The 27458-nt window shown below is 49.4% G+C and overlaps 2 protein-coding genes across 3 annotated transcripts; both read left to right on the top strand.

The window, feature by feature from the left end:
* The first annotated feature begins 95 nt into the window (after positions 1-95).
* LOC131206642 (SH3 domain-binding protein 5 homolog) lies at positions 96-12536 on the top strand. 2 transcript variants are annotated; one of them, XM_058199295.1, is made up of 5 exons: positions 96-932; positions 3463-3525; positions 6336-6632; positions 7179-7262; positions 10126-12536. In XM_058199295.1, exons 1-5 carry the CDS (start codon positions 867-869, stop codon positions 11236-11238), a joined length of 1623 nt encoding a protein of 540 aa, XP_058055278.1. In that variant the 5' UTR covers positions 96-866; the 3' UTR covers positions 11239-12536. The 2 variants fall into 2 exon arrangements, with proteins under 2 accessions (XP_058055278.1, XP_058055279.1); XM_058199296.1 differs by lacking the exon at positions 96-932 and adding an exon at positions 2894-2953.
* A 7421-nt stretch (positions 12537-19957) lies between these two features.
* Positions 19958-20583, top strand: LOC131216501 (defensin). Its single transcript, XM_058211011.1, has 2 exons — positions 19958-20196; positions 20273-20583. Exons 1-2 carry the CDS (start codon positions 20052-20054, stop codon positions 20452-20454), a joined length of 327 nt encoding a protein of 108 aa, XP_058066994.1. The 5' UTR covers positions 19958-20051; the 3' UTR covers positions 20455-20583.
* Positions 20584-27458: the final 6875 nt, after the last annotated feature.

Below are 27458 nucleotides of genomic sequence, written 5' to 3'. Positions count from 1 at the left end.
GGACCGTCAAAGGCCGACTCGCTGCTTTGGGAACAAACTTGTGTTTCGAACGCTCTACCTCTGTCATTACTCTGCCTGCCTTTTCTCTCGACGGATCGAGGAAGATGCGTGCGTAAAAACACTGGCATTTTCTGCACTTCCTTGTTGTCGAGGGAACACAGGCTGGGCTGGGACTTAACTTTATTTTAGTCCTTGCATAAAGTTGGTGTGATTCCAACGAGTTCACTCTGGCACAGCCTGCCAAATTATTCCCTTTCGAGTGCTTTGTGCAAGTGCAAGTGATTCTTCTCGCGCCCGTATGACGCACCTTTTTCTTTGTGCGTAAGAAGGTGTAGCGTGAAAATAGAAAATACAAACATCGCGCTAGTGAGTGTGGTGGGAACAGGCCCAGCGAAATAAGGGTTTCCCTTGCATTTCGTGCATCACCTGATCCCCTGCTGTGACGGTGCATCAAGTCGTCCTGTGCGGCTGCTGCTAAGCAAAAAAGTTAGACAACCACATCTCGCGCATCGCTGCGTTGTGTGTTAGTGTTTGTTGTGTTACGTTTTGGTGCTATTTTTAAAGCGTCTCCCACGAGATGTCCAAATAATCTGCCTCACGGTGCCAACCCGATCTTCTATTGAGTATTTGCGCTCGCGAGCGTGTGTGGGTGTGTGGTTTGTTGTCCGTGGGTCACCCCGTGGGTCGAGAGAAAGCAAAGCATGCTTTGATGCCCTCTTGTCATCATCGCCATCAACTAAGGCACACCGAATGGTGTGTGCCGCGAAAGAGTAGGCACGACACGAAATTAATTGAAATAGTGACAATAAATCCGTTTCGATTGTGGCAATTGGCTGTTGGTGGCGAACGCTTGACCTGCGAGCGTCATGGCCACGGCAAAGAGGGAAATGGAGGAGCCGGAGGACAACACCGAGCTAGATCCAAGGATTCAGGTACGCTTTCACTTGGCCAAAGTCTCACAATCTTCTTTACAGCACACCATCCAAGTGTTCTTTGCCGTGAACATCACTTGGCCTCGAATTATGTCACGGTGGGAATTCAAGAAATGCACTCAGTGACAGTGCTGGAAATACCGAGGGAGTCGAGTTAGCGTCAAGTCCGTCAGCTGATGTTGTGGAGTGGATGTTATAAAACTGCCGACGAGCTGGTTGTTGAAGAAAAAACAACAATTTCTGTTTGAAGTAGACCACCCTGCGTCAGGCGATAAGATATGCGAGGCTTGCTTCCTGCACAATGGTCCGGAATCCCGAGCGGACACGCGTATCATTGACGCAAGTTTGATGACCAAATGATTGGACATCAGTACATTTCCTATGCCCGTTATCGGCGGTTCCCTTGACGACGACGTTCCGATATCCACTTTTAAGGTCAACGTTTGGACCGCTCCGCTCGTTACGTGTGCTTAAGAAAGACTTTTTATTGGCATGTCCGTTGAATATGGACATGAACTCGGCTGCAACCTTTCTAAAGAGAAAGGCATTAGGTGCCGTCTAATGGGCATAGAGGACTTGCCTTAGATTCTCCTTCTCCGTCGCAGAAGTCTATTCCGTTACAAGCCAATGGCCTCCCGAATGTGTCAGGGAAGCCGGGGGTATCGTGGAGCTTTTCTTGAAAAAGAAAAACAAGTTTGATTGGACTTCTTGCTTGGGTCTTCCACCCTTTAATGGCCACTGCCGCTTTGCGTTCCCATGCGTTCTTTTTTAGCAGAATCAAAGGGCGCAGAAGAAGTGGAAGTTAAAAACCCGTCCCGTCCTTTCGGTCAATCATCTGACCAGAAGAAACATCACCAAAGGAAAATCCAAAACCCCTGCGGCGCGTTGGGGACTGACGGTATACGGCCCATGTTTGCAGCACAACCCCTCTCTGCTCTCCGGTGGGAGAAGATGAATGAACGAAGGTTTCAACTCCACCAGTTCTTTTGGGGGGTAACCCCTAGCGCAAACCGGTTTTTCTCCAATCCATCGTCCGATCGCAACATCTTCGTCGACATTAGACCGCACGAAAAGGGCAACCTGCTTCACCTTTCGCACGTGTGACCGCAGGCCGCCGTTCCAATCCTCATTCCGTATCAGCGCTCGATCGGTTCAGAGGCCGCACGATCACGTTGATGATCACTTCATCATGATTGGAACAGCCTACTCTAAAAAATGCGTTGTCCGCACCTCTTAACACTGCAACGCACCCTTCGAAACTTCGGATTTATTGCCGATGCAGTCTGCACCTCGGTGTTTGGTTTAGTAGGATTGAAAAACAGTGGAAAATTCCCTATCGAATTTTGATAAATATTATCTCAATTTTGTAAAGCTCTGCTGGCTTCCAGGGAATTTGTTTCTTTCGAGTTAACTCGCGAAGGAACTCTACTCCTCCGGTCCTATCACTAAGAGGAGTTTTTTTGGATCCTTTTGTCGTGCTTTTTATCGTGCACAGGGTCAGCAAGATACGGTTGCCATATTTGTTTTTTGTACAATTTTTGGATGACGATTTGAACATTGGTCTGGCTATTTGTTATCTTGCGTGTTCAGGTGGGTCGCACGCTGCTATCATTCTGCGGCAACCATCTGTTTTGTCAGGCATTAGTCACCCCTATCTTTGTGCACCGTGAACCGTATCATTTCGACGGAAACGGAAACAACACAACGACAGCCTCGAATACATATGTCGCCATCGGACCCAGAAGATGGAGACACCGGTGCTTCAAAGCGTTTGGTTTGATTGGTTTGTACAAGATGACCGCGCAATCACATTGCAGTGGAGTGCTTTCACGTGTAGCTTTAGTTTAGTTAGTCAAGTGTAAGTCGAGAGAGGAAACGTGCTCCACAAACCGAATGGACTTTCCTTCAGTTTGGTGCGTAACGTTGTGGCAGACAGACAGAGTTTAACGATGGACCCAGCAAAGTCCGATTGTGATGACCCCAATATGATGGTGTTTCCACGGTTCAACGAAAGTGCGCTGGTTAGTAGAAATAGGCGTTATGTGCACGAAAGTACCATAAAAATAGGTGACAAAAGCGGGGTGGATGCTAATGATAAGGCAACTGCATAATCAGCGGGTTCCGCGGGCCCCGAAATAAGAACCAATTGTTCGGAACGCACGATCGATAGTTCGAAACCGGGCTCGGGGTGTCTGAATTGGTTTCCGTGTTCCAAATTCGTACAACATGCAATTTGGAACGCTTCAACAAAAGTGATCAAGGATTATGACGAACCGATTGACTAGCGATGTGTTTTTCATTCACGCTACGCTTGGAAAATGAATATTGGCGCACTGCCAGCCATAACTGGGCTAACGAAGTATTCTTCTATCAGATTTTAATTTTCCGTCGTACCGCCATTTAGGGAATCGACGAAATAGGCACAGATTTTTGGCAACCAACAGAGCGGTTGCTTTGTAATCGCTATCTAAAGTTTTTGAAACTTCCAAATTTTCCAATCCTTACTAACTTTTTACTTTACCATCCACAGATTGAACTGGAGAATCTCAACACGTCGACAGATGATATTAACAAGCTGGAAATAGAATTAGAGGTAAGTTCGTTCGGCAAGCAACTCACTTTTGCCATCATTCCGAGTTGATGTTGTTTTAGCGAAGTTAGTCGACCCATTAAATGGGGGTCCTTGGAGTCAGAAGGATCGAAGGTACGAGTGGTCACCAGCATGTTTTCTCGTTCGGTTCGAGCCGCGCCATAATTTGCCCTTTGCCGAACTAATTATGTATCGCCCGCCGCGTCCACGGACTTCTTTCAGGAGGGCTCGAATATTTTCGTCTTCTGCCAAGCGGTCCTCGGTCGGAGGAGAACATTAATGCCATTCCGCCGATCGACGGAGAAGATTGTAATTTTCTCTAACCACCCCTGGCTTGGGACACGCTCTGCCTGGAGCAGTATATTCCGTGTCTCGGATACAACTTTTACGCGAATCGATATGTAGAGAGAACGACGCCCTCTTTGCGGCCTACGGTCGTGTTGTTGATGGGTTCATGTTGACCGATTCGAATCCGGCTGTTTCGTAAAGGTTAAAGCAAACGCATTTTTACAGGCAACATTTTAGCGAACCCTCTTATAGTCTCTACCTTACGGTAATATTATCTCTGCACGGGAGCGGAAATCGGCTCATTGCCTGTGACAGGATGCAGTAATTGGAGCTATGGTTATGGTACACAAAAGAAGGAAAATTCCCACGAGGATGCGATGCGAATGGTCGTCAACCTGATTCTTAGTAGGTCGCTTAAATTTAAACGACTTACAGGAAACCTCAAACTTCCTTTCGAAGTTTAAACGGTCCGGTTTAATGTGCGGCTGAATGGAGGAAGCCAAGCGCGTAAAATGGTCAAACAATTGATGTATTTGTGTCAATCTGTCCGCTAGCCTTCCCATTAAGGTTACGGGATGTAATATCACACGCTGCGCCATGTGCGGCCGTATGTAGAAAGGGTGTATTTATCTCGTACGGGGGGCTATTTGCGCGATGGCCCGCCGCGGTTTTCCCATTGCGATACATATCATTAGATTATGCAGCTACCTCCATCATGTCGCATGGCGGTGGGACAGGCGGGGCGGTGGCCTCTTTCTCAGTCCGCTACATCCGCGCGTTGCAGTGGAGACAACGCGCTGTAAACGGTGCTAATCGGATGCTAACCACAGTCTCATCACCGACCATGCACCTGCACACATACACGGGGCTTTACTAGCTGAGGCATGCCAATGGCGTCATCCGTGGGTTTGCCATTGTGCAGTGTGTAGTGATCATGTTCCGAGATGTGCGCTGTTCAGAACACATTGAGAGGAGAAGTTGTTTGACTTACGCTCACGTTCCGCCCAACCCGCGCTGCTGCACGTGCAGTCGTTGTCGCCGCAAACCTTTGATGGTCAATTAGCAGCGACGCCAAATTTATAAAACATACTTTGGATTATTGCTGCTTTTTTCGAAGTGTATCCCTGTCCGGCTTTGATTTGTAGAAGAGACCCAATTGTGACTAGTTTCGGCGTACCGAACTCTTCCATTCCACGACTGATACCAACCGACAGCTGATAATGATGTTCGACCGGTTCACCAAAATCGACCGTGGCCAGAAAGTTGCTTTTCTACAATATTTCTTATTCCTGAAATGTGTGAGTCAGAGACTGGCAAGTGACTGTCGATTGGGTGGAGCCAAGTTCTACAAGTCGGCCAAAGGCACCAACATGCACTTTGCCATATCGTGGGTGAGTCAAACGGTTACGCAAGCTTTTGCGCATCGCATTTTTAAGACCTAGCTTTGTTTGTTAGCTTTGTTTTACACTTGTTTTCCCTGAAGTAACCTTGCACTTCTCAGTGCTTTGGTTAACATTTTACATCCGCTGTGTGATGCACCCTTTTGTGAGGGAGTGCTGAATGCTGGTCACACCACCGATAAAAAGCCGGTTTGAACGGGTCGGAGAAAATTGAGTTAACCTTCCCATCTAAATTAACACACGACAGCGCACACCTGTGGTACGTTGGGGCACCCGGCGGAAACAATCCGGTTCACATCCGTCGCCATCTGCCGGGAAGGTGAGGTGGGTCGGTAACGCCATATTTCTTACGGCGGCGAAAAAAAAAACATTTTCAAACGCCGTAAGGGCCAAGAGCGAACAGAAAGCCAAGTTTCCTGTTTGTGGCACCTTTTTGCCGCTCTGGTCACGGTTACTGCAAAACATTTTGCATCCCATGTCGCAGCCACCCAACGCATTCTGCACGGCATGGCGCGCATGGCCACCCCCTTTCGGCTTGTTCTTCTGCTGGGCCGTGTGGGGAAGGAAAAGTCATTTAATTGGCCTCGGCTGGTGGCCCACGATGCCCATGGGGGGTCCCTGTTCAGTAAGCCGTGTCGCTACACCGGGGTTTTGCGTTGTTTTTTCCTCTTTGTCCATTTTTTCACGTTATCTGCACGGAAAACTGTACGGCAGAAAGTGCACTGGAGAAACGGACCGATTCGCAACAGGAAGTGTAGATGTTGGTGCGTCGTACGGCCCAGTGTGCTTTCAAACGAAGCCGTGTGTCCCGCCGGTCGTAGCAAAAACATGATTACCGCCAGAATGAGGGAACAGAAAGATACACACAGCTCAAGAACACTGGAAAAAGAAAATTGCATTTGTTTGAGATCCTGAGGGTTTCAGGACATTTTATAACGCCAAAAAGGTATCCCAAGAAGACCTACGTCTACTTGTACACCGCATCCTTTGCCTTTCAGATCATCACGTCATAGCAACCCTTGACCCGTCCAATATCTCGGTTCACTTGTTTTAAGCACACGTACTTTAAAATTGATGAGATTCAAATTAATCTACAATTTCACCCAACCTATCTTCAACTTGCAGGAAGCTAACTCCACGTTTCGAATACTGATGAACGAGTCGACCCGCCGGCTGAAACTGTCGTCAAAGAAGCTCGGAAGCTGCATCGAGAAGGCCCGCCCGTACTATGAAGCCCTCGAGAAGGCGAAGGTGGCGCAGCTGGAGTGTCAGGCGGCCACGCTCAAGTACCAGCGGGCGAACGAAATTCATGCGGCCGCCAAGGAAACGGTGGCCCTTGCCGAGCAGCGGTTCATGAGCAATTCGCACGAATGGCAGTTCGACAATGCCTGGCAGGAAATGCTGAACCACGCCACAATTAAGGTACGGTGTCGGTTTCGTGATGAATAAGATTTAGCTTGCCTGAAAGGTGTTCAGTCTCATGGGAACATATTATGTTTCCATTTTTATAAGGGGAATTACACTGCTAGTTCCTCAACTGCCCCGCTGGTGGGCTGGAAAAATCAATATTGTTCGAATGAACCTACTCGGGCGACCTTGTTAGACGGCGTATGTTAATTGGTCGTCGCTTAGATGCCGGTAATTTTCTCGTTACGATTCAAGCAAACAGCCTGCTTAGTCGATTCGGCTTCGGCGAGTGTTGCAAACGCTTGTTGCCAAAGACAACATAACGTAGCAGTCGATGCGTGCTTCTTTCGGCTACGTGAGCTGGGTCTTAAGTATGCTTTTTTTTTAAATAAAATTACACACATACCGTACGAATCCTACGATGATCGTTTTTACGGTCCCCTCGGGTTTGGATTCCGCATTCCTGCGTTTGCCAATTTTTGCTACGCAGAACGGATGAATGGCGTTATTTTCCAGTGCATGGTGCCCCATTAACTCTTTTCTGTCGCTGTATGCTTTTAGGTTATGGATGCAGAGAAACAAAAGGCTGAAAGTGGCGCCGAACACCACCGAAAGGCGAAGGTGTTTGAAGAAGCGGAAAAGAAAGTAAGTAAAGGACTGATTTAAAGAACGCTGTAAACTCGTTAAGAATCGCTCTTTAGATATTGTGTTCTGTGCAGTTTGGGATATTAAAAAAACAATGATTACTTGCGTCACACTGAATTGTATGTTGCCGACTAGCGGTCGCATGTTGTCACAGGCGACCTCGTTATGCGTGAAGTCACATTGTTCGGTTGGACCTCTCTTGTGACGGGAACCTAGACACCCCGCGTGCTGTGTCGCTACACGTGAGGCCTAAAATATGGCACGTTGGGTGCTTACAGCGCTGGAGAATGTAGCAAAAGTCTAGCACTTTCAAACGATACTTAAAGCACCCAAGGGAGAGACAGAGAAAGGGAGGGCCTCTAAGGCCGGGAAATGGTGTGCTCACGATCGAAAGCATAGCCAGCAAAGTATACGGGGGGTGTATAGTGTATCCCGTGTCGAAGAAGGGCGATTGGCCGTCGCGATGTATGAAGTCTTTCGCATGGCTTCAGACATAAATGTGCGTCTCTAGAGTGCTTTCATTGTAACTCGCTGCCCCACACACAGGTAACCGCCTCGGTAACCTTTCCTTAGGCAGTTTGCTTATCAACGCCACCTGGCCACCACCCAGCAACAATAAGCCGGCGTCGTTCCGATATGTTGCGCCCGACAGCGGGTGAAAGTGATTTTCGTTTAACGGCTCTAGGCAGCCACGCCACCACGGACGCCGACTGCCGCCGGCGAAATGCATTCGAGCATTCGCTTTCCGATATTTCGTATCTCTTCCGGGACAGAGAGCACCGCCGCACTCGGAGCCGGTCGCGCATTGCTTCACCGTATTACTTTTGATCGGTTCGTTCCCACCCAAGAGCCAAGTGCCAAGGTTTGGCGTTTCGCGAAAACTAGTTTTTAATTTCTCTCTCGCGCGCGCACATGTTGGGAAGTGAGGCCACTAATGGCTTTCGGATGGCGGACCTTTCTGTGGTGGGATGTTTGACAAAATAATGCAATCCAAGATACCCATGCTCAGAGCTCTCTCTCTCTCTCTCTCTCGCTGTCTCTAGCAACGTAACACAGCTCTGATTACTTGCAACTTTCATGTTCAGCCCATAGCAACGGAGATTCTTCAAAACTCGTGGTAACCGTATATTATGCCGGATTGTGGTTCCCCGTAAATTGGTTGCAACATCACGGCGTGAAAAACAGCGTTCGAAGCATAAGTTGGGTTTTCTCTAATAAATTAAATATCTGTTCCCCTGTTGAAAAGATACCCCGCTAAACAGTGATGTGAACCCTTCGCGCGCTTATCGCTGAGGTGGTGAATCGATCGACGGCTGCTTCGATCACCTGTGCCGCGTTCCACCGGATGGTGGAACTAATTTCCCAAAAAGCAGGTTTTCGGAGCACCGCGAGACAGGGCGATGATAACGTTTCATTTTTTCCCCATTTATCGTTACTGAATTGCCGTTACCGTTGCAGCGTTTTCACGCTACCGTATAGCTCGATATTCATTTGTCCATATGCTTCTCTTGTATGCTGGTATGGCTGGGAGGAACGCCCAGAAGTCGCTTCAAAATGCGTAGCACTTTTCCTTCCATTGCTGATGCCGTTCGAAATGGACAACGCTTGTTGGTGGCACATTCGTTTCTTAAATTCTACTGGCGCCCCGGCAGGGAGGGGAGTTGTGTGTCACGGTTCGCTACGAATGGGGGCGGCTTTCGTTCGTTCATTGTGGAACTATCACACCCCAAGAGCAACGCTCCAAACGGCGTGGTGCAGGCTGATGCCAGACTAGACGCAATTATACATTCAAATGCAATTCAATTCTAACTTATATGCTAACTTATGCGCACCACCGGCGGAGTGTTGTGCGTGGCAAGCACAATAGCAATGGGCAATGGTCGTTAACGTAGCAATGGTTTAGGAAAATCCAGATGTTGTTCCGTGTCACTGCATCCGACCAATTGCGTTACCGTTACTCTGCGCTCCGGGTGGCCCGAATGTGATTAGCGTATTTTAACGACATTTTGGTGAACAATCGAAATTATCAATAACTTTTAACATCATTTGGATGAAAGGATGCAAAGCTGTTCAATTTGGGATCTCTTATGGCACATTTAATGACTCTACTGAATAACGTAAAATGCAATACTTTGCGTCCAACAAACTGGATGAAGGTCGGTACCAATTTTCCAAACCAATTCCATGTTCCTTTGGCACTGGGTTACGGTGATTTTCTTTAAACTGCACTATTCCACATCGAGACCTTCCCCGGAACGCGTAACGTGTTGCGCAAGACCGGCGCGCTCGTGACGAGAAAAATGCAAAGCTAAAATATTAATTATGTCAACGGAGACGACCACAAAAGGTGTGTCGCTTCTGTCGCTTTCCTTCTTCGATCGGGGCGATTACGGTTCGGGTTTTCCGGCGGCCGGTGGCTTCGAAGCGTGTTCGGCCAAAGTGTGTCGCGCACATCCGTGGCTTAATCTGCCGGCGAGGGCAGAAAATAGCCATTATTAAGCCTATCGCTTGCACCGGTACTTCAACGCCTTTCCCAACGCCTGCGCCACTGGCGACCCAACGGGAGCTCAATTTAACGCACCAAACACTTCGACAACAGCGTCACCGCAACTTCCACCCGTGGAATTAATTGAGATAGAAAATGGGGGTGAAAAAGAATGAAATGGACCGCGATTCCGTTTTCCCATGCATGTTACGGATGACAATGGTGGCGGCCTCGCATCGCCGGTCGCCGGTGCTTCCTGACTCCGTTTAAAAACCTGTCGGTGGTGATTGCGTAACGAAAGCAGTTTTTTTCTGGAACGGGAGAGAAGTGCTGAGGTCCTACCTGTAGATGTTAATTCGTTTCGTTTTCTCTCCGTAGGTACAACAGCTGGAGGAACGGTATCACCGAAGTATTCAAAAATCTCGGCCCTATTTCGACGAGAAGCAGCTCTGCCAGGAGCAGCTCGAGGCACAGAAGGGCCGCATCCAGCAGCTCGAGCACCAGATACAGGCGGCCAAGTCTGCGTACAATACGGCCCTGCGTAACCTGGAGAAGATCAGCGAGGAGATCCACCAGCAACGTGGTGATCTGAGCCAAGCGGCCCCGTCCGGTCCCCGTGAACCGGGTGTCGGAGCGGAGCTGGCCAACATTGTACCGACGGCAAACGGCGTCAACGGCAGCAACAGCAGCACTACTGGCCATTTCCATCATCCCTACAGCAGTAGCGCGATGCCGGACATTTCCAGCGAGCTGGACAAATGTGAGATCCACTCGGTCGGCAGTGCGTCCGTCGCGACCAGCTCGGCCGTGAGTGAGAAGGATCCAACCGAGGACGATTACGATTACTCGATACTGAACGAAGACGGTGAGATGATGGCCGGCGGGTCCGGCGCCACCGACGTGGATCACAATCTGGAGCTACTGCGGCAGAAGGTGCGCACCTTGGCCGTGCGTCCCGTGGAGGGTGGCGATGGTCAGCAGCAGGAGCAGGACGTGTGGGAGCACGAACTCAATGCGACGGTCGACAAGCTGGACCATCTGATGATGCTCCGCGAGTGTTCACGGAGCAGTGGCACCTTCGGAAAGGCACGTAACAACGGTACGTCACCCTCTGGCGACCACGGTACCGGGGCCACGTTTAGCAGCTTGCCAACGACCCCGAAACACCATCAGCATCATCACCAACACCACCACCATCACCAGCCGCACCATTACCTGCACTCCGGATCATCGCTCACGTCGCCCGCATCACCGCCCAACGAGCGGGAGACGATCAAGATGTTCAAAAAGCTCGATCCGCTGCCACTGGCCAACGTGTCGATGTACGCGCTTCCAACGTACCTTAGTGACGGGTGCAGTGCCGGTGGCAGCACCAACTTTCTTACGCCCATCTCGGTGGCCTCGGCAACCGGGGCCGGTGCAGAGCTTCCTGTTGTTACACCACGCGCCGAATCGGGCGCGGTCAAACTGAAGCGAAAGATGTCGATGTAAAACGCGGGCAGTTTGTGGGTAAGAGTATTGTAAAAGGTTGTCGACAGTCGTGGATGATCGTGGAGCGTGTGCACCACGAGAGGGGATAGCCGTGGCCTTTGTTCTTCCCTCCGTGAGGGGGTGCCGACATGTTTTTTTTTTTTTCGTTACGACGTAAGAGATCCAGATATACTAATAATGAGTACATATATTTACTTAGCTCTAGGAAGAGACAGGAGATCAAATTAGTGTTGCTAAAAGGCGCATGGTTCATTTCTAGCCCAACTCTTGTTCTCCCGATTGTGTGATTGTGCCGCAATCACGAAGTTTGGCGTTTAAAAGTGTGGTACAGAGAAGTTTAGTAGCAAAAAGTCGGCCGGATCACAAGCAGAGACACAGAGCTATTAGAGTAAAGAGTTGCTATGCCGGCTCGGTCAGTAAAGCTTCACAGCAACGAGCAGCACAGCGCGACCGTCAGTTCGAATATTCAGGAAACTCTGGCAACAGTTATCGCAAGCAAACCACTAGCATTATTAGCAAACACACACTGTGATTAGAAAGATGCCGCAGCAGCGTAGTAGAGTGCAAAACTAACTAACTAGAGCTACCCGAGTATAATTCAAACGTCTTTATAGAAACCCGTTTTTAACGTAACGAAGAGCATGTAACCGGTACCGCGCACTCTTACGGATGTGTCCGTAATGGAAGGACACTTTGGCGTCTTTATCGGGGTACGAATGATGGGGCGGGTCATTGGATGGAATTTCGGCACTTTTCGGTTGGTTTCTTTTGCTCAATGTTCACTTCGATCATGCAACTCTCTTTCACTTTTCGTCTAAAGCCCGCTCGTTTCCATAGTTACCTCTAATTTGGAAGATCACAAAATGGTTTGATTGCGCCGTTGAATTTAAGGTTATTTTTCGCATTTAATGAAGAGCGTCTTATTTAGCATTTCTTTTCTTCGTTATCCTTCGCGATTGTTTTCCTTTGGCTTAGGTTCCATGAAGTACTTTGCGTTGCGTCCAATGATGGACGCATTGGGGACACCGATCATAGCCCCCCACTGCAAGTGTCAGTAGTGTTTGAGAACATCACACGGCTCAGCCCAGATCAGACCTTTTAACGAACAGTTCATTAACGGACCCGATCGCGGGGCGGTTAAGCGAATCCACGGTACAAACGAGCCGAGAAGGGACGCGCATGGTTTAAGCAGCAAGTGCGCCGTTAGGATAGACAAAGAACAACTCGCGTAACACACTAAAACAACTCGATGGAAAACCGTGGTTGCCAGTGGAAACACGGCGCAGAAAATAAATGGAAAACACTAAAACATTAATCGTTTCAGTGCCTGACAAATCGATCGAAAGAAGGCACCCAACAAAACGAAGCCGTTTATGTAAGCAACGAGTTCCTACTTGTTATATTTTGGCATTTTATAGCTGATTTTCACAAGGTTTCAGTAGTTGCGAATCGACGCAGTTCAATAGTAACGCAATGTTCCGTTTTTCTTGTTTCATACTTTCTTTTTCTTGGCACTCGGCCTGATGTCAAATCTATTAAACCTACGAAAACAAAATTTTTATTCGTTTCCACATAATTCATAAATACCCTTTCAGCATGTAATGGTTGATATTTTAATTCATCTTAGAAGCTTCGTGTCGGGTGTGGACTTCACTGTCTGCTCGATTCCCCCGAAGTACTACGTTGGTCAACGAGTATAGCACGTAGTGGTCAACAAACGAATGCTTCCTGCGATACTTTTAAACCAAATGGGTTGTTCATCCTTAAACATTATAACGTAATTTAAATGAGCATTTTCTTCTTCTAATCAGCGCCGATATCAGTGAAAGCCTATCAATCAAGGCGCAGTAAATAGTTCCGTCAAGCTTAATTATAAGATCACCCCGCGCGTTCGGGTGTATTTCTAACACGCATTCAAACTGTTTCCGATTCCGCAGCCTTAGGTTTTGGTGTCTGGTACTATCTTAAATGTCATACAGAACGCTCCGGCAAAGGTTAACCCATCTTTGGCATCACAAGAAGAGAGCCTACTAGATCGTTACTCCTCGCACACGATCACTTCTGCCTCAGTCAGGTGGCATGGTTTGGGGGCCGCAACCCGAGCGCGTACGCGGAGAGAAAGTATTCGAGCGGATCGGCGAACTGCTGCAGCAGATTGTCGACAATTATGACCAGCAGATCGAAGTAGTCGGCCACATACGCCTTGCTTCGGCATTGCTCGTTCTGCTCGAAGTACTGCGAAAAGCCCTGCACGGGCCCCGCCGGCCACCGATAGTCGAGCTCGGCCGGCGGTTGACGGGCGAACCCAATCCGGCCGCACTTGCGCAGCATTGTGACCGCCACCGCCAGGAAGTCCTGGTAGGTGATACTGTGGCGTTGCATCGCCTTTAGCAGCGCGCTGTATTCGAAGCGCGGGTCCAAGTAGAGCCGCATCGTGGTGATGATGTCCGAGCGACGCCCCTGGAGGAAAGTTCGCATTTCATTGCGCATGTGCTCCACCAGGGTGTTGTCACCGGAGGTGCCACTTTCTGCAGTGACCATGGTAGTGGTGACGTCGCTGCTGCTGCCAGCGGTGATCGTTGTGGCCGTCGTCGTGGTGGTGTTACTGTGCGATGGAGAAGCAGGCTGTGCTGGGTTAGCTATGGATTCCGCCGAATTGGGAGCATTTTTGCGATTCTTCGCCGATCGCGGTCGCGGCGGCATCGATACGGGAGTCTTAAACTGCGAGGATGCCACCTTCGGCTCCTTAGCTCTCTGGGGCGAAGCGACTGCCACTGGCGCCGGGATGGTGGTCGGGTCAGTGATCGCGGTGGTGGTCTGAATGGTGGTCGGAGTGGTGGATTGAATTGTGGTCGGGACAATGGTCGGAATGGTGGTCGGGACAGTGGCCGAAATGGTGGTCGCGATAGTGGCCGAGACGACGGTCGAGATTGTGAGTTCGGCTGGCGGCCCCTGCTGGGCGATCGTCGGGCGCTGCAGCACTGGCGCCGCTGCCACATCGAAAGAAACTAGCGGTGGAGGGACCGGAGGTCGGGCCGGGACCGGCCTAGAAGCACGCGATGAGGGCAGAGGAGGAGCCGGTGGCGTGTGCAAAATCACCGGCACCGTCGATCCAGTGATCACCGATGGCCGAGCAAAGCGTGCTGGCTGAGTGAACGACGGTACCGCGGTGCTAGAGGATTGCGATCTCGTCGTCGACGTTGGCACTGTCGCCTGTGTGACGATCACCGGAGGGCTGCGAGAAGAGCACGGAATTAGAAATCATCCTTCTTGCGAACCACTTTTCGCCTCTACTTACCCACTGTCTGGCAGACTGGCCGGGCGGAACTGCGGATAGCCGAGATGAGATTGTTGGCCAGCTGCCCCAGCACCGTACAATGGCGCATGATGGTGCTCCGGAGGTTTGGCAAAACCGAATTGAGGCGGATGGTAGGGAGTGGAAGGATGCTGGTGTAGAGTTTGCGGTCCCATCGCCGCTGCCATCATCGGAGACAGCGACATGGTCTGATGTTGATGGTACGAGGTTGCCCTCGAGCCCGCCAGTTTATCCAGATACTGCTGATAGTAGGCCATGGACTGCAGTTCGGCGGGGACCGGAACCAGATGGGACGGGTTGGCGTGCAGTCCCGGTGGCGGAAGCCCTCTCGCGCGGTACCACTCCTCGAGGATGAACAGTTGATGATGCAGCGGCATCGAAGGCTGTTGGTAGTAGATGGGGCTGCGCAGTGCCACGGCACCACCGCCGTTCGGTCCTCGATCGCGTGGCGAAGAAAAGGCCGATCTTCTGTGGGAAAAGCGGAATCAGATCACATGTTAGTTGCTGCGATGCTGGGAACTGTTGCTCGTACGCCACTAACCTTTGTCCACCAGTATTTCCTTCGATGGTGCTGCTCGGCACCGAGCGTAGGGACACTTCCGCCGCTGGTGGTGGCCCTGGCCTGATGAACCGTTGCTCGTCCTTTCCACTTTCGTAAAGTCTTACAGCCGACGGCGGGACGGCCCGATCGTAGGCTACTAATCGTTCGTAAGGATGCATCCTGATCCGACCATCAACGTGGGACGACCCTTGCTGGTAAATCGGCACCGAACCGCCGCTGCCGCGTAGCACCGCTAAGCTGTCGTCCCATCTCTCCACCGCGCCTACGGTAGAAACCCTTGTCGAATCTTTGTGCCGGTGACGCGAATCCACCAACAGGTGGTTGGCGTGCAGGTCCAGCACTCGTCGTGCTGTCGGTGCTGGTGTCGCACACCGGCGGTACAGCAGCTCGGTTCTTTCTCTCTCCCTCACCCTCGAGGCAGACGCCGGCCTGCTGGTCAGATCGGTGGCCTCTTCCCGCGCCACAAAGTCAATCACAAGGTGATTTTGCTCATCGTCATCCTCCAGCAGGTCGTCCCTGTCGCCGCCGCTAACGGTCGACTGGCTCAGTTTGTCGATTTTATCGTAGTAAATCTTGGACGGTGGCTGCAGCAAGTTGACGTACTTCCTCGGATGGTACTTCCGGTGGCGTTCCATCATCAGCTCGATCTCCTGATCGTCGTCCAGTATCTCGATGATCTCGTCCTCGCCATCCGGTGGCGGTGGATGGTGCTCCTGTAGTTGCTGCTGTTGCTGCGATTGACCCTCCGGATCCATGGCGCCAGAATCACTGAAGCCTCCAGGGCCAAGTCTTTCCAGTTGCCGAGCAGCCAGGGTTTGCACAAACTTCTTGCGCATTCTGCGTACGGTGAGTTCTGCAATTGGCCAACAAGCGAAGAAACATTAATGAGGCTGGCGCGTGGATACAATTGCCACAAGATGATGTTGCCACACCACAGTGTTGCCCTTCTGTCGGCACCCGACTTGAAGGGTGGCCATCGGTCAACCGTTTCGATTCCTGCCACAAACAATCGGATGCGCCACTCATCGTGCTCCGTTGCCCTGAATGGTGGTCACAGGACTACGTCGCGCTAGTCACGTTAGTAAAATGGCCTACGGTGAAGACACAAACAAGGCGGTGTCCTCTGCAACATCGGTGGAGGTTAACTGACGGTAAAAACACGGTGTTACGCATCGAAACGGGTGTAGTGTCACGACTGGAGGTGTCACAGAGCCACCCAGAAATACTAGCCGCAAGATGATAAGTGATAGATACCGGAGCGATAAGATACCTAGTCTGTTTTTTTTTTCGGGGAAATCGGATCACAGATACTTTATCGAGCCGTGTGTATCGAAAGATACATGATGAGCTTATCCGTATTATCTGTTTGGGGATAAGCTTGTCAGAGAGGCCTTGCTGGGGCCACTGTGGGGATTTAGGAAGAGCTTCCCAATCCCCAAATAAAAACGACGGCTTTATGACTTGTGCATTTATGTTCCAAGTCAGTATTAAAAATAACCGCACAACGTTTATGCCCTGCAATTCCTTCTTAAGACGATTACTGAACGCACAAAAATAATATTTACTAGCCTAACACATCTTTTGAATTTCAAGCTGTTTGGCTAATCTTTGGTTTTTAGTTGCACCGAAAGTGAACAAACACTTATCAATCCATTCTTGAACTACTTGATAGAGGGGTTCATTGGTTTTGTCCAGCTTAACGGATCGCTAAATCTGGATCCGAAGGACAGCAACAGAAAACTAGAGCTTGAATTCAATTTCGGCGGTTTCCCGTTGGTCATCGATCGGTCCGGAAGTGGTGCCTAAGTGATCATTGAGTGATCACTGACTGGACCATCGCAAAACTCTCACATTTCGAACAAGATGTCGTCGAGTCGAGTATCGCAAGTGGCTTCGAATCCGGATTCCACACCGAAGCGGATGTTGTGCGGCGCACGAAACGCTAAACTTAGTTACGCACTTCGTCCGTGCGTCATCCCCGCGTGGTGCCATCATCGGATAAAGCACTCTTATTCACCGAATATGACGAACCCTTTTGGTTCGAAACTATGATGCGCATTTTAGTACGTGAAATCTGAGATTTTATGGCAAATTGTTAACCTTTATTACACAAATTATGTGGTGCCCGTCTAATACACAGCACAGCGCACTAACTTGGTCACCAACCAACCTTGATGGATCTTACGAACTGCTCTCCGTTGGATGGTTGCACCAGCGATCCGTCTGGCAGCAACAGTGGGGCCACAAAGAACTACCATCGCCTTCCGTTGCAATTCTTATTGATATTAACAACCTCCGCCCATTTGGGCGAGAATGTTTGTTGCACCGAAAATACACAGAGTCGAGACAGCGGAACCATCGGGTTCACAAGTTCTATTTTCTTTCCCTCGCTTGGTGGTCTACTGTCGGCCACCGTAGACGGTACCGGAGCACAACATGTGCAGCCTACGCGCGCGATCCGAATAAATCCAGACAAGCACCAATCCGCTACCGTCCACGGGAGCCGGATTTATGGGGCCCGTGATATTGATTGACTCGCCTCCGCCGGCAGACGCGATATGCCGACGACGTGTCCTTTTTTCTGTTGTGCCTCGACGACGAGAGAGGCCAAACCCAACCAGCAGGGTTGCGCCACGTCAGACTTGACTCCCGGCGGTAGCAAACTATTCTGCATCGGGTTATTTTTTGCTCCACCACCACACCGTCCGTCCGCCGTTCTAACTCTTTCTACACATCCGACGATGGACCTCCCGGAAACAAATGGACGCGGCCGGGAGATAATTGCCGGGGGCCGCACACGTTTAATGGTATCGAGAGAAGGCGCAACACGCACGGCTCACGCGACACGAACGATCACAGGACGTTTGTTACTGACCTAGTCCACCAACTTCACCTCTTGGGGTCCTCTTCTTTCCGACGACAACATTATGCAACAAAAGTGTTGTCGAAGTTTGATTAATGTCAGCACAGTCCTCGTAAGTTTGCGGTTTGGGATTTGGGTGGGGGCGAAACACGGATTCACCCGAAGGACTCCGTGTCCCTGGGGTTGGTTGGCTGGCTGGAAGGACTTCTTATGCCAAACCGCACCCTCGCCCTGGTAACCACAGGGCAGGAATACGATATTTCATGAATAAGAAAAGACTTTAATGGCCGAGTGGTGCACACACAACTAATAATCGGCTGATGTGGGGCGATTGCACCAAAGGGTTTGCAGGCAACATTTTGCTAGACCGACCGAGGGATTAAATAATTTAGATTGATTCACTCAGCACCGCGAGCACAGGTTGCTTTGCTCGGCCCACCGCGATCAATGCATGTGGACCGTACTGTGGACGGTATGGAAAGCCAGTCAAAAGGGGTTTTTGATACAAAGCCTACTTGATCTTGCCCACGAATCGTTGGACTAAAGTTGGAGAGTAATAAAAGCTAGAGCTGTATGCAAATCGGAGAGAAATACGATGGAAGAATTAAAAATGGATAAGAAACAGTGCCTCGATCAGAAATTATGAAACATAACTACAGAAAAAAGAGTGTAATCACGTTCAATTCAATTGGAATCCTTACGAGTTTGTACGTATTGTATTCCGACGAGCCTTCCGTCGATGGATCGGCTGTCGGCGCCGATCCTGACGGGCCACAAGTTCAGCTTCCCTGCCAACCTGCACTCCACTACAAAAATTCATCAAAACATCATGACCCGAAAGATTTCGGGTTTCTGGAGCCGCAAAAACACTAGGCGAACAGAAACGCGACTGGAAGGTAGCATCAGTGACTGGCATGCAATGTTACACGCAATACGAATAAATTGAGGCGTGATGACGCAGCAAATAGTGCTAATCGCCTGTTGACCCTCACCCTTTGATACTTTCTTTGTATAAATTGAGCTTCTTTGATAAAACGATACCAGGTTGCGCTCCTTTGTTCGAGAAACATCCACAATTGATAGCAAACCAATTGACGACTCGTCGTATGCGTATGCTTGTCCATTGTGTGTCTCGTTTCCATGCATTGTTTACTTCGATCTTGAGTAGACACGTGAACTGAGAGATCCATTATGAATTTTCTGTGTTTTAATTGAAAAATCATTTTGTGACTAAAAATAACTCTGATTGCCCACGGTTTTCGAATCCGGAGTTGTTTATTGCAAGCTCTACCAAATGGCAAAACGAAATAATCTCTGGCGGACGGGAAATCCAGCACAGGGATGCCTCTTATCATACTGTCCAGGCTGCCGGGTTGCAATGAAATAATTACAACTGACACCCTATGAGTTCCACATTGATAATGTGTGGAAGCTTAAATAGCTAAACATATAGAAATATTCAATTCAAATTCAAAAAGTTTAGTATGATTTGAACAGTTGATTCCCAATGCCTGGTGTACATCTTCTGACGCGCTTCGTGTTGTTTTAGTTCCGAAGTGCATTTCGAATATGAACGAGACACAAATTCAATTTGCTTGTCGCAAATAACGCCTACAAAGGGGTCTCGTTCTAAATTAACCGCGATTGGCACCTTGCCCTGAGATAGGTATTGTCCACAAAGGAACATGTACCGTATCCTTGTCCGTTAACTTGTAGGCATGGGGAGCGGTGACATCGTCCGCGCGATGGCGGTAACCGTTGGCCGATAGCGTAACGGCCAAGGAGACGCACGGGTACTTCACCGGCCAGGTCAACTGCTCCAGTGTTTGCGGTGCATCCCCCCGGCGAAAGATGGACGCGCTACCGCCGCTCCTGGGGGAATTCCCACGTACCGTAAACAAATGGGAGCCGTCCGCGGAACCTTGCGGGGGTATAAAATCGATCGCACTGCTCGGTAGGATCATTCAGAAAGTGTTCTAGAGTCGACTGCGAGGTACCAAGCCAAGCAACTCCGATCTTTGCCCACCCTTTTTCAGCCGTCAAACACCAACAACACCCCAAGCAGCATCATCATGAAGTGCGCATCGATCATCTGTGCCGTTGTCGTCGTCCTGGCGGCCACCCTCGCCAACAACGTCGCTCGGGCGGCCCCGGCCGACGAGGCTGCCGCTGCTGCCAGTGCGGCCCTTGCCGAGCACCCCGCGCTCAACACACTCCGTAAGTGGGAAGCTGCCCCTTTTCGGTAGAGGAGACCGCCAGTTAGTAACTTCGCTTCACTTTCCTCTCCCCACAGTCGACGAGCTGCCGGAAGAGACCCACCATGCAGCCCTCGAGAACTATCGGGCTAAGCGGGCGACATGCGATCTGGCCAGTGGCTTCGGAGTCGGCAGCAGTCTCTGCGCCGCCCACTGCCTTGCCCGCCGCTACCGGGGGGGCTACTGCAATGCCCAGGCCGTCTGCGTTTGCCGTAACTAACATGGGAACCGCTCCGTGACCGAAGGGTCCCCACCACCAGCAACAGTGCACCGTCTTCCAGTGAGCTCTAACGAGAGCAAAATTGAATGGTTGTTAAAATTTATGAAGGCAAAAATAAATGAATTAGCAAACAAATTGAGTGGTAAAGCATTACGTTTCTCTTAATCATCAGAACAATTGGCAACTAGAGACAACATACAACAGATAATCAGTCCCACAAAACTCACAAAATGAACGCTGACGAGTTTGAATTTTCAAACTTCACACTCCATTTATTGGTTTACTCAATGGGTAATAATTTTTACCATCAAAAGAGTGTTTCATTAGCCCATAAAAAATTAAGGGCCCGGTTCTGTACGTAGGACTTAAAGCGCCCAGAACTGAAATGGAAAGCGCCGTTAGATGCTGAAGCGACGATGCCGCGTTTGTCCTTTTGCTTAGGTGTCCCTTCCCCTGTCCGACAATTCTCTAGGACCTTTTGTGAGGTTCACATCTGGTTTCCATCAAAACAAACGTTGCCCAAACGTGAAGGCGTGCCCTTCTCAAGTGTTTCGGTACTGGACACTTGAGGGCGCAACTGATTGAGGCGGACGAGAATCTCAAGTGCCAAGATTAGCCTCATAATTTGTTCGTTGCGGACAAAGCTTACATATACACAGTGTCTTCGGTTGTGGCCAAGGATACCAATCACTTGACACTCTTTCAGTCGGTGCGCGGCGCGTAGGACATTTTCTCGGCTCATTTTTTCCCACATTATGAAGAGGACATTTTTTTCGGGCCGCCAGTATAATTTACCGGTACAATTCTTTATTCATCTCTGAAGCGACTCCAAAGGTTCAACAACAGATAAACCTTTCGCGTCAGCTAGACACTTTAAGCACTTCAACACATATTAAAACGTAAGAAATATTTTCCGTGTCTGGAAAAGTCCGTGTGAAAGGAGCGTGCTCCAAGAAGACCGAAGATAAAACCGAAGCAGTATTCCGTTAATATAAGAAGATGGTTTAATATAAAATTTGGTGAAACGCGATGAGTCAGCGACACATGACCAAAACGCACGTCGCACGTGAATATCAATATTTGATTACTGTCGCCCGATTTACAGCGTAACGGTGGTGGTATTCCCCAGTGAGCCCTATTAAACCGTTTGAAAAATTGGTAACAAAGAGACGTTTTCGGCGAGTCAGCAAAAAAGGAACGCATCGTAAGAAAGGAATCCCAGAACATTAAACGACCGCAGAGTCGGTACTTCACCGCCACAGCGCGGAAGCGTTCATTAACGGGTATGGACGACGTGCTCGGTTCAAATTCTACGTGCCTCACGGCCATACGCTTGTCTATTAGCAATTCCTATAAAAGCCGACTACCTTAGCGTTTTGCGAGTATTCGAGTTTGTCCGCGCCGTGCGGAAGGATCATAATCGTAAAAATTTGCGTACTCTGGGTATAGTGTGCTCTTAAACCCTATCGAAAAGGGTTTTTCGTTATGGTGGGATAAGAAAACGGTCATTAGACAGGGCACAAGCAGCATTAGAGGAGTGGGTACCTTTCGCGATCAAGAGGTAGCGTTGGACGAGCAAAAATGATCCTGTGATCGATCGGTCAGCCAGCCAACGTACGAGGGCAAGGAACATCAAATCAAAGCGTTTGAGTATAATCTTAAATAAGCACCACAGTAAATAATTTGAGGGAAACTATCGCGCCAACTTACCTTACACTACGTCCAGCGAATGATGAACTCCGATCGTTCTCGTCCCACAAATGAATTTCCTTGCCAACACAGTGTCACAAAAAATCAACCACCTTACGATCCTTCTACCATTCCACACTTAACAATATTTAAAGCGTAACATTTTAGTTGAAGAAACTGTTTCTCTTAACACGGCCACACTTTTTCTCGAATCTGCAACAGAGCAAATGATCGGAACTCAATGGTGGCTGCAGGCTTTTTATAGGGTGCTTCCTCTTCTTCGGAAGGGTGCACGAAAAAAGAGGTAATTTTTTTGCAGACCCATGCATATTCCGGGGTAACATTTATGTTGGCGAGGTACGGGAAAAACGGACGTCCCTAAAACAGATTGTTTTTTTTTCGGTACCGGTATTCTGGCGGGTAAAATTGTGGCCAAACAAAACTCGAACTCAACTGGAACATTTTAGATCGGACTTTGTTGACCAAACCTTGAGATAATTTCAAAGCAGAAAGAACGATTCATTTTTTAGAACATCAACACAAAAAGGGGTATACTTTAAATCGCGTTAAAATAGGGTTATATTTTGAATTGGGTTCCTAGAAAGGTACCCGGGGACGTTCAAAATATCTGCGGGGTAGAAGAAAATAGGTAGCCAAATGGAGAAGATAAAATGTATATATGTAGGTAAGGCAGAGCTGGCAAGGACAGTCATTCGTCACGAATACTCGGATCGCTCCAGAGACGAATCGCTTGAAGTCTCTATAGTTCCTTAGCCACAACAACATTGCTCATTGGTTACGCAACCCAAAGCCCCTCGCGTCAAAACAAACCTGACCTGCGGTGGTCTTTGCCATAAATAGCCTTAAAGAGCAAATCGCCTTCCCCAAACTAGTGTGTTAAAGGAAAGAATTAGAGTATAATTAGCCAGGCTGTTCAGTGCGATAAGATTAAAATCTTATCTATTGCGCACTGGTAAATAAAAAGGGCAAACGAACCACTATTAAACAGTCTAAAATTAGAGTATTGCTTCATGAGTTGTGCACCATAAAACACTTGTGCTATCTACCAGAAATAGATGAATCACAACGATTCCCCACTGGATATGGCCTTTGCTGATCGCAACTGGTCCGGGGGGTCCGGTACAGTCCTGCGATCCGACCAGACAGAGAGCATGGCCCGTGCGGAAATCCTTTATATGCACAGTCCGCGCTGTCCAAATCTGCCAGACACCAGCAATGACTTTTTCGATATCTTATCAGCGGCGCGGGAACTATAGATAACTCACTCTCTGTTTCGAATTGATCGAAATTCCAGAATATTACTTTGCATACATCCATTTTTTCGCTTCGACGTGATAAGTCGCCAAAAACGTCACGTGGAATGATACGAAAGATTGAATGCTTCCGTCCGCCCTGGAAGGAAGTTTGCCTGTGCGTCAAATGTCTAGAGGTTGACGAAAACCGAAGACTACAACAGGAAGCTAATGAAACAATAGAAAGCAGGAAACCATTAAGGGCATTCCAACAGCTCGATCAACGATCTAGGGGGTTTTCGTGGAACATGTGTGGAAGAATTATAAATATGTGAACTAATAATGAATAGGCGTGTGTAAATATTGAACCAAACTTCAAACTTTTCGTACTACGTGGAATTGAAGTACCTGCACCGTATGTGTGCCGTGCTGTTACCTTTCGGAGGAGGCTTGGCCTTGTTTAACGTATGCTGTTTGATCAGTTTGATCGGATCGGTCGGCGGCCTCAACATTGTCTCTGAAAGGCCTCTGAAATTTACGCCGTGACCATTTTCGGCTAGCCCATAATTCGTACACCCTGATGACGTTACATGATTTTTTTTTCTCTTTCTGTTTGGGTTGCAGTCCCGCGATACGCATTCTCGGCCGAACTGATAAGCGCGAGAAATTTCAGCATCGGCTTAAAGAGGCTGAGCGAGCATATTCTGGAGTAGCACGTGGTCCGAGCGCAGTGAGATAGTGTGTCCGCGTGTGCCCTACGGGGAATGCGTCACCGGAGGGAGTAAGAAAGCGTTCTGTACGCCATTTTTCGAGTCAATCACATTTTCCTTTCCAGTAAAAACCATCGAAGCGGGCGATAATGGCGCGAATTACGCGCCCCGCGAACGCCCCAAAAAGTCGAAGAACACGTGCTGTACAAACATAAACATAAACAAGGGTCAAAGCCAGGGCATGTGCCCCCCGTATTACCGCACCGAAGTGACGACATACCTGTACGATCGTGATTGATCGTCTTAGAACCGGATCGCTTGCGATGAGGACGACTTCGGGGTGTTACCAGAGGGGGGGAGGTCAGGATTGTCCACGTTTGTGCCACACTTCACTTGGAGCAATTTTTGGTAGTTTGCTCACTCTTTTGTTTGGGTGGCCCGACAACACACTTCCTTTCTACGGTCCTTTGTGAGCGGCCTTTTTCCCGGAACGCCCAGGCCGCTGTGCTGCTGACTGTCCGAATTGCTGATCGTGTAACATGACGCAGCCGACACTTTACGGGGCTCTGCAACCGATTTCACTGCGGCCGAAAACGTTGTCCCGTTACCTGTCGACCATCAGCACACTACACGCAGAGGTCCTCTTCCGAATTGGCACACTATACGCTGCTCGGCTACTACGTTCTAGGCGCACCAGGCGCTCGGCATCAAATCAACGGTTCTACTAAGCTGGCCCCCGTCCGGGTAGGCGATGATGATAACCTCCGCATGTCACAGTGTCACTGTGCCTTCGCGCTGTGGCGTTCCTTCCACCGTATCAGCACATTTATTTTCCTTGCCGCCTATTTTTTCTGATAAGCCAGCCCGGCCCGGGCCAATATAAAAGGGTTGCAGAGCCGCCGAGCCCGCGCCAGTCACTCGTGGGCCGTGCAGCGTCTTTCCGGCAAACGCGGGGTTCGCGCGAACCATACACTTCCTGCCGCTGGCGGCGAAAGGCGACTCTAGACCGTGATTGTGGGTCCAAACTCACGTTTATGACGTGATACGGGCCGGCAATTTACTTACTTTACGATGTTGTCTAACATTACACATCGCGGGTCAAGATAACGGACTGCTGACACATTTCGATTGCATTTCACCGCCTTTTTAGGGCACACACCACATGATTCACTCAGGACTCGACTGAGCTAAGCCGAAATCGCGCGCACTCACGTTTGCATCAGAGCTTACTAGGATCGAGTTCGCGATTCACTGGGCGACTAACTCTAGCCGGCAAGCTCCGGATATCGCACGATACCGAATGATAACGCGACTCAACTAACAGACATTCCGAACTGCCGGCATATTTTGTAACCTAACTGAACCGAACGCAACGCGAACAAAATGCCGATGCACAAGGAAAACACACTCATCGGCATTCACAAGCCGGAGCCGGTTTTCTGCTGAGAAGTCGTAAAAAGCAAAACGGCCACCAACAGCGCGCGCCCGTGTCTGTATGGGTGCGCCGTCCCGATCCTTGTTTGCCTTTTCTCGCACTCGCACACGATCCCGAAAAGCCGGACAGAACGGGATGCAATGCGACAGATCGTGTACGATCGGCGTCTGGCGCGCGCCACCAACGCTAGCCTTCGAAACGGACCGGCACCGCCTGTGGCCCATCGAGTTCTGCACCACCGTTTTACACCTATTTCGTTTTGCTGTTTTAGTACGCGGAACGCAGAAAGAAACAGAAAAAACCGTCCACCGCAAACAGAGGACACGTGTGCGTAGGACACGACGGTGCGGCGCGTGCGTTTGGTGGGCGGTGATAAGCGCAGGGCGCCGCCGGCAAGACCAACTGGAAGACACAGTTGGGTAAATACACGCCCGACGGCGCGAAAACGACACACAAGCCAGACCGGTCCTCAGTCCTGGCCCTGGCGCAGGACGCGCACCGTGGGGTTTCAACGTGTGGGAGCTGCGCCGAGAACCACTTTTCTCCGGGCCAGATAAGGGATTTCGTTTGCTAGAAATTCAGCAACATTGGCCGGAAACGCACACAAAACAAAAAGCAGGCAGGAAGGAAGGAGAGAATGGCCAATAACAAAAGGTTTCGATGGGTGTTGCTTGTCGGCCAACCTTCGGCCAAGTTTGGAGAACAAACAGTAAATATGGGAACATCGATTCCGTCGTAACCTCGACACATGTTGGCTGATTAGAATAAAAAGAAACCCGAAATCACACAAAACAGTTCCAACACAAGTTTGGGTTCATCGGTTCGCTTTCTATTTAAGGGATATCGGCTTCGTAGTTTGAAAATAATAGTTGTGCCACCAACAAACTCTATATTTCACTATATTTGCCTATAAACTTCACAGGGACACATGTCAATTTTATGTCATTCACTAACTAGCACAAAAGAGGGCAACAGCCTCATCTTGAAATGCGTTCCCGAATGTGACAGACCCGTGTTAGAAGCGTTCGTGATCCGGGTTTACGACTTTCGTCCGGTTCCCGAAACACTTGCTTCGCGGAATTCGTTCAAGCAATTCGTTCCACCAATAAATGGTTGTACAAGGAAGTGGAGCTTCTAGTGCGGTGTGAATTTCGGCCTGCGAAACGGAACAATAAACCGTTTGATTTAAGATCAAACTAAACTAGGAATCGGCTAGGGATCGAATCAGCTGTGCGGAACATCCAGCAAGTGGGCGCGATCCACTGCCATTTCGCCTTCGTGATCCGAAGAGCCACACAACAATTACAAACATTCGGATCACACTTGTTCATAATTTTGTTGTTGGGAAATCATTGCTGGGGATCGGTGGTAGACTATGAAACTTCTTATGTCTTAACTTTCCAACAGTTTAACAGATAAACACTTGGGGCTTTGTATCGGATCTGAGCATTGTTCGGAACGGGACTGTTTCTCGTAAACAGTGTCTATGCCAATCTGGTAAAGGGTTAAAAAAGGGATCGCTCAACGATGAAGGATCGCTAAAAAAAGGGATCGCACAATGATCAACCCTTCACCAAGAGATCCATACTAACGGGGTTTGAACCTCCAGATGCGATTAGAACATAAGATCGAGAATTGTTTTCTCTTTCGATCTCCTCAGCAGGGGATGATTAGTTTGGTATATAAGGCATGGACATTTTTTAATAAATCGTCATTCACGACTATTCAGTTTGAGAGACCAAACGAGGCGCAAGCCCCGCTCCGATACCTCTTGAGACGACACGTTTCGAATCAACGCCTGAACGTAAGTAAGTGACCGCGTTTGCGCGTGAAACGCCGGCGATAGCCGCAAACTTTACAATGCAATTCAACGATCGAGTGCACGTCATCCATCGGCCTCTTGTCGCCATACCGTCT

The sequence above is a fragment of the Anopheles bellator genome, chromosome 1, assembly GCF_943735745.2.
Source record: "Anopheles bellator chromosome 1, idAnoBellAS_SP24_06.2, whole genome shotgun sequence".
In the NCBI taxonomy this organism is placed as follows: Eukaryota; Metazoa; Arthropoda; class Insecta; order Diptera; family Culicidae; genus Anopheles; species Anopheles bellator.
Note: the sequence above shows the minus strand (reverse complement) of the source record. Positions and strands in the feature narration are given on the sequence as shown.